Here is a 7,500-nt window from a genome sequence, read left to right on the forward strand (position 1 = left end):
TGGGAGCCAGTGTAGTTGGATGAGAATGGGGGTGATGTGTTCGGATGATTTGGTGCGTGTGATGATCCGCGCGGCTGAGTTCTGGATGATTTGAAGTTTGTTGAGTAGTTTGGTGGGGAGACTGGTGAGAACGGCGTTGCAGTAGTCGATGCGGGAAGTGTGGAATGCGTGGACCAGGACTTCAGTGTTGGACTTGGATAGGCGGAGTCAGGCCACCCTAAGGGATGGGCGGAGTCGTGAGATGTTGCGGAGATGGAAGAAGGCAGTCCGGGTGGTGTTCTTGATATGGGGTTCGAAGGAGAGAGTGCTGTCCAGGATGACACCGAGGCTTTTGACTTGGGTAGAGAGGGGGACATGGAATCCGTCGATGGTGATGTTATGGGGTGGGAGGTTATGGGCTTTAGTGAGGGTGTTTTTGGAGCCAATGAGCAGGACCTCGGTTTTGCTACCATTGAGCTTTAGGTAGTTCCTGCCCATCCAGCTCCTGATGTCCTGGATGCAGTAAGTGAGGGAGGTGGGGGGGATGGTGGTTGTGGGTTTAGTGGAGACCTGGGTATCATCGGCGTAGCAGTGGAAATGGACACCATGGTGACGGAAGATTGTGCCAAGGGGTGCGAGGGAATCGAGGGAGGAGGAGAGACAGGTGTTGTAGTGATTCACCAGGTCAGTGGGGGAGGGGGAGGGCTGGGGTAGGAGTTAATGAGGGCGGTGAGGTATGTGGGGTCGATGTTTTTAATGTTCCGGAAGGTGATAGACCGTTGCTCCTTAGATTTTGATAGGGCAGCCTTGATCTCAAACAGCACAACTTTATGGTCGGAGATGGGGAACTCAGCGCCAGTGAGGTTGCAGGGGGAGATACCAGTGCAGCAGAGTAAGTCCAGTGTGTGACCTTTGTTATGGATTGGGAAATGTACATGTTGAGTAATACCGAGACAGTCCAGGAGCAAAGACATTGGAATGATCATTAACATGAATGTTAAAGTCACCGGTGAGGATGACAGATGGGGACATTGCACAAACAGATGTTAATAATGATGAAAATTCTGTGAGAAAAACAGCAGAGGGCTTAGTTGGTCTGTAGATAGTGATGATAATGATGGGTTCGGGGCCAGTGAGTTTTAGGGCTAAACATTCAAAAGAGGAGTGATGGGGAACAGTGACAGAGGTGACTTTTATGTTGGCACGATGCAGCACAGCAAGACCTTCCCCCCTACCAGCAGGACAGGGTTTGCAGGTGTAGGAATAGCCAGGTTGGGTAGCTACATTAAGTTGGGAGAAATCATTGGGCTGTTGCCAGGTCTCAGAGAGGCATAGAAAGTCAAGGTCTCTGTCAGAAAGGGCTTTGGGTCAGAGCCTTCTCAATGTCAGAGATCTGACATTGAGAAGGGCCGGCTTAAAACAGTCAAGTGATGCATTGATAGTGGCTTTGGGAAGAGATGACAGAACACGATGATTGACAGAGTGAGTGACAGCGCCGTGGGGGGGGGGGGGGGGGTACGGGCGTGGCTTGGTGGACCAGAAAGAGCGAATACTTGTGTTGTTTATGGGTTGAGAAGTTCCGACCAGGTCCGCAGTGTGTGCATTTAGGTCGAGTGGGTTGAGTGGGGAGAGTGGAAAGGGGCAATGGACCAGCAGGGACTGGGGGTAGGAGGGGGAGGGGCCATGGACCAGCAGGGAATGGGGGTAGGAGGGGGAGGGGCCATGGACCAGCAGGGACTGGGGGTAGGAGGGGGAGGGGCCATGGACCAGCTGGGACTGGCAGTAGAGGCGGGAGCGGCCATGGACCAGCTGGGAAAAGGAGTAGGGTGGGGAAGGGCCATGGACCAGCAGGAGCTGGGGATAGAAGGGGGAGGGGCCGTGTGGTGGGTGGGCTGGTGCTGCCGTTACCGCTAGGGTCTGAACGAGGCCCGGTGATGGGTGGGGTAGGTGGCTTGGACAGTCAGGTATGAGGGGTCGTCATAGTGGATACGGCGAGACGCAGATTTGTTGCAAGTGACTTGAGATCCCAGTGTACTCGGGTGCAGTCCATCAGGAGCATAAAACGAGGGGTGTGCCCAGAACAAGTTACAGTTATGGATGTAGTGCAGGTGGTGTGAGTAACAGGCGGACTGGAGCCAGTAATCCAGTTTGAGGAGACGGCTGAAATGGGCATCCCCGTGGCCGAGAGTGGGAAGGGGTCCTGAGATGAAGGTGGTCCAGAGCTGTGGAGGAGATCGAAGAGTCCGTAGAAGTTTGCTTTGATCAGCTCTGACTGCCGACGGTTGGTGTCATTGGTGCCAATGTGATTTATGATTTTGGTGACAGCGGGTGAGAGGGAGGCCAGGATGTTGGGGAGAACGTCGAGAAGTTGAACTGTGGTTGCACCAGGAAAACAATGGGTTATGGCATTGGCAAAGCGTAACTTCTTTACAATGGAGTCGCCAACTATTAAGAGTGTGGGGGGATGAGGGGTGGAATGGAAGATGGGGGGGGTTGATTAGAGGGGGCAGGGGGGGGGGGGGCTGGCCAGAGGGGACAGGGAGGCTAAGGGGTACTGGGATGGTTTGTGGCGGCTGAGTTGGAATATTACGGGATGGACAGGGACTAAAATAGATGACTGCTGATTGACAGCGAGAGGGCTGGTGGTTTGAGGGGGGTAAATCTAGTTCATCGACAGCCAGTGGCGGACTGGCCATCGGGAGCACCGGAAATTTTCCCGGTGGCCTGGCGCGCCAACTGGCCTGGCCCGCGGTGAATGGCCTGCCCCCCGTCAACAAATCGCGCAGCAACCCCCCCCCCCCCCCCAATCAACAAATCACGCAGCCCCTGCACCTCCCTCCCGTCAACAAGTCGCACAGCACCCCCCCCCCCCCCCCCCCCGTCAACAAAACGAAACTGAAGGTGTTCCATCTCACCGCGGCGGCTCGGCTCGTGGCCTGACTGGGGCTACATTTCCCGGCAGGAAATATTCACCCAGTCCAGCCCTGTCGACAGCCAAACTGGAGTACCTATAAAGGTGGTCAGTGGCGTGGACTTCGGAGAGGAGGACCATGGTAGGAGCTTGGTATGATTGGCTCGGCCAGCGACCGTCCAATAGGGTTCCTGGCTGGTGGTGGAAATCACGGCTCCCTCCCATCGGCTGTCAGGGGGGGTTGGAGAGAGATCCTGAGAGAGAGTAGCCATCTCGTCCAACGCTTCAAGAGCTGCGGCAGTAATGGTGGCAGCTTTTCCAGCTGTAGCCACCGAGTCTGTTGAATCAAGCCCTTCTGCAGATGGAGTAGGGGCAGAGGCTATTAAACGGGCGTCCAGGGAGAGCTCATCGATCCTCAGCTGATGGAGATCTGATATTCTTCCTTCCAAGTCTGAGATCAGCTGGGATTTGTGCTACAGCCGGTCATGGTTGGTGATGATTGGTGGCAGAGCGGTGGGGGGGGGGTTGACTGGTGCAGGTAGGCGCAGAGGCTCCAAGACAGATGGCCTGAGGCTGGGGGCCTGGTGGGGCAGGAGGCCCAGGTGGAGCTGTAGGCCAGGTGGAGCTGTAGGCCTGGTGGAGCTGGTAAAGTTGGAGGCCTGGTGGAGCTGGTAAAGCTGGAGGCCTGGTAGAGCTGGTAAAGCTGGAGGCCTGGTGGAGCTGCAGGCCTGGTGGAGCTGGTAAAGCTGGAGGCCTGGTGGAGCTGGAGGCATGGTGGAGTTGCAGGCCTGGTGGAGGTGGAGATGCAGGCTGATGTAGGCAATCAAAGCCCAGGATGTCAAGAGTGGAGGATATCCAGGCAAAAACAAAATAAAAAATAAAATTAGGCAACACTAGGCTCCTGCTGCAGGTCTAAAGACGAGCCACACTGCAGCAGTAGGATGGTTGTAGTGGTCAGGCAGGAGACAGCTCCTCAGCCAGCTCAGGACTAGATTGTTAGCAAAACTATCCAAGTTACTAGAGGGCTTTCAGCTCTGAGCACATTGCTAGCAGAGTTAGAAAGGGTTAATTCCACAGTCCGATAATCCACAGTTTCCAGAGCAAAATTAGATACTGGGAAAACACTTTCAGCTCTAGGCATGAAACAGTTCCCCAGAAGAGGAGAAATTATCCAAAGTTGGTAGGAAAGTTCAGGTAGTCTACTAGGTCACATGGAGTAGGCAACACAATTCAGTCCCAGTGAAACAGGAAACGTATTCCATGGTTTGAAATGCAAAACAGGTCATTTAAGATAGGTATCACAAACCTTTGTTTGCAGAGAATGATGTATTAACATAGTGTTACAAATTCAATAAAATCCAATAGAAACTCCTATTTTAAAGACAAACACTCAGCAGTGATTCACCATGTAGCAGTGATTCACCATCACCAGTAGGGGTCGGTGTTGTAGTATCAGAGGGCCGCATGGAGGAGGAAGCGGGTGCTACAGCTGAGGTGAACTCTGGCGGTACAGCTCACCTGCAGCACATATAACTGGCTACAGACTAATCTCAGTCCCCGATCCCCCTCAATTTTATTCTTACTACTCTGCATCTAGTGCTTTTATTTTCATTTCCCCTGACCTTGCTGTAATTTTCATTGCTGTCATTTTCCATCTATCTATCTATCTATCTATCTATCTATCTATCTATCTATCTATCTATCTATCTATCTGTCTATCTATCTGTCTGTCTGTCTGTCTGTCTGTCTGTCTGTCTGTCTGTCTGTCTGTCTGTCTGTCTGTCTGTCTGTCTGTCGATCGATCTTTCTGTATCGATTCCTGGATACTAGACACCTTTGCCTGGGGTGACATTATTATGAAACATTTGTTGGAGGCGTATTTCACTTTGAAGTCTTACATTTTTAGGGAGCCAGTTGGAATTGCAGCCACAACCCATAAATGAACATACTACAAGGGTGAGCGATGGCATCTAGACACACGCTTGAGTCTTCCACTAAGAACCCCAGTTTTATCCTTCTCACTCGCTCTGACTTAAGCTTTACTTTCACTCTCTCTTCATCCCCTCTTTCTTTCTCCCCTCTCTCTCCCTCCATCCCTCTCTCACCCTCTCTCTTCCTCCCTCTCCCTCTCATCCTCCCTCTCTCTCCCTCTCTCTCTTCCTCCCTCTCCCTCCCTCTCTCCCTCTCTCTCTCCCTCTCCCTCTCCCTCTCTGTGTTTTCAGACATGCTCATAGTGTAGCTTAGCCTCAATCTCTCTGTGTGCTGCAGAGGAGACATATGGTCCTTTATACATGCTGCCCCAACATGCATCACTGTGTGTGTGTGTGTGTGTGTGTGTGTGTGTGTGTGTGTGTGTGTGAGTGCGTGTGTGTGTGTGTGCTTGCATGTACAGGTCAGTGCATGTGAGGGTGGGTCGGGTTGAATGTGAGCTGCAGTGTGTGTACAACATAGCTGCAGTGTGTGTGTGTGTGTGTGTGTGTGTGTGTGTGTGTGTGTGTGTGTGTGCGTGCGTGTGTGTGCGTGTGTATGTGTGGGTGTGTGCGTGAGTGAGTGAGTGTGTGTGTGTGTGTGTGTGTGTGTGTGTGTGTGTGCGGGTTTGTGTGTGTTTGTGTTCAGGGTCACTCAGCCAATCTGCAGGCTGTCTGGGTGCAGCACTGTTGCCACGGTAATTGGAGATGATGGACAGCCAGAGCTTTGGCCTGAGCTGCATGCGGATAGGGGTGTGGCCAGCATGGTCAGTGTTGGAGTGTGTGTGTTTGTGTGCATGTATCTGTGTGTGTGTGCGTGTGTGTGAGTTAAGTGCAGAGATGCGGAGGCTTGCGGAAGGTTCCAGAGGGACAGATGGGAGAGGGGAAATGAATGGTGAGGTACACAGCTCCTCCGGCTCATCAGGAGGAATATCCTGCCTGCTATCTGTCCTACTGTAGCATCCTGTGGGTAGTCCCTCGTCCTCTCTCTCTCCCTCTCTCTCTCTCTCTCTCTCCCATCCCTCTATTTCTCTTTTTCCCCTGCTGTCAATCATGGTACATGGACTGCACTTATATAGCGCTATTCCACCTTAGCGGCATTTAAAGCGCTTTACAATGGCCATTCACACACACATTCACACATCAATGGCGGCAGCTGGCATGCAAGGTGCTAACCTGCTCATTGGGAGCAATTTGGGGTTAAGGTGTCTTGCTCAAGGACACTTCGACGTGGACAGTCGGAGCTGGGATTCGACCACTGACCCTTCGATCATCGAACGACCCGCTCTACCAACTGAGCTACAGCCGCCCCGTCATCTCATCTCTCTTTGCCTCTGTATCTCTCTCTCTCTCTCCTTTTCTATCTCTCCTTCTCTCTCTCTCTCCCTCCCTCTCTCTCCCATCCCTCTTTCTCTGTCTCCCCTGCTGTCAATCATCTCTCATTGCCTCTCTCTCTCTCTCTCTCTCTCTCTCTCTCTCAAGTATAGAGTTAGAGTGGAGGACAAGAGGAGAACGGTTCCTCTGTCCGGTCTTGTGTATTTATGAATGAGGCAGGGCACATAAATCATCATTGATTGTTTATCTTTGCCTGGACTTTCCATGATTCCCTGCTCCTCCCCACCTAAAGATGATTGCGTAACGCTGTGTTTCTGTGGGCCTTGGTGCTGAACTGTGAAGGCGTGCGACTTAAAAAAAACTCCCCTGGGATCCACATGCTTTTAGTTCCTCTTTTGCTCAGTCCACTGGAATAACAGGCTGTAGCAGCGAGTGCTGAGCAGTGTGTGTGTGTGTGTGTGTGTGTGTGTGTATGTGTGTGTGTGCGTGCATAGATAGAGAAAACATTCCATAGGATGAAGACTTCACTTTCAAGGAAGACGAGAGATTAAGCTGTTCAATTGAGTCAACCCTGGATAGCAATATCCCGGAACTAGCGCACACACACACACACACACACACACTCACACACACACACACACACACACACACACACACACACACACACACACACACACACACACACACACACACACACACACACACACACACAGAATAGCATAATACACACATACACAAACACACACACACACACACGTGAGCTTACCTTCCCATAGCCTAGCATGATGATCCTGACCAACACCACATTAATCCTGGTTCCCAGAGACTGGTCATGGTAGATCTCATTCACCTGCACAGGTAAACACACAAACACACCAAAGTCAAGTCATCTCTCTCCATCCACAGGTAAACACAAAAACACACACAGTCCAGTCGATCATCCATCCATTCATTCAGATCTACATCCAATAACCGATTGATTTGCTGAAGTCTTCGTCCTAGTCTTCGTAGGCGTTCCCAGCCCCGCCAGGCGCTGGCCCAGGATTACCGGACAAAAACAACAACGTGGAGCTGGGGCCTGTTCCAGAAAGCAGGTTCAATAAAGTCTGGGTCTAACCCTGAGGTTTGAATTGATAAATGCTGACATCGGCAACCCCGAGTTTTCGGTTCCAGAAATGCAGTTCCCAGCTGATTCGCGCTGGCACAATCAATCTTGACTATGTACAGCTTGAGCTAAGCTCGTGCACGAGAAAGCCATCATCAGTAGAGCTACGATACAATGATTCACCATGGCAACCGAAGACAACA

The 7,500-nt window shown here is 51.8% G+C and overlaps 1 protein-coding gene across 1 annotated transcript in view; it reads right to left on the reverse strand.

Annotated features, from left to right (window-relative positions):
• The window catches only part of LOC311317555 (A disintegrin and metalloproteinase with thrombospondin motifs 2-like), a gene marked incomplete at both ends in the record, with an annotated part of 150,410 nt that overhangs the window by 25,355 nt on the left and 117,555 nt on the right, over positions 1-7,500 (reverse strand). The window contains one exon of the mRNA XM_084448629.1: positions 6,959-7,042. Coding sequence (XP_084304755.1) covers positions 6,959-7,042 — 84 coding nt within the window. The remainder of the gene's footprint in view (positions 1-6,958; positions 7,043-7,500) is intronic.

This window comes from Borostomias antarcticus (assembly GCF_949987555.1).
Source record: "Borostomias antarcticus genome assembly, chromosome: 14".
NCBI classification, from domain to species: domain Eukaryota; kingdom Metazoa; phylum Chordata; class Actinopteri; order Stomiiformes; family Stomiidae; genus Borostomias; species Borostomias antarcticus.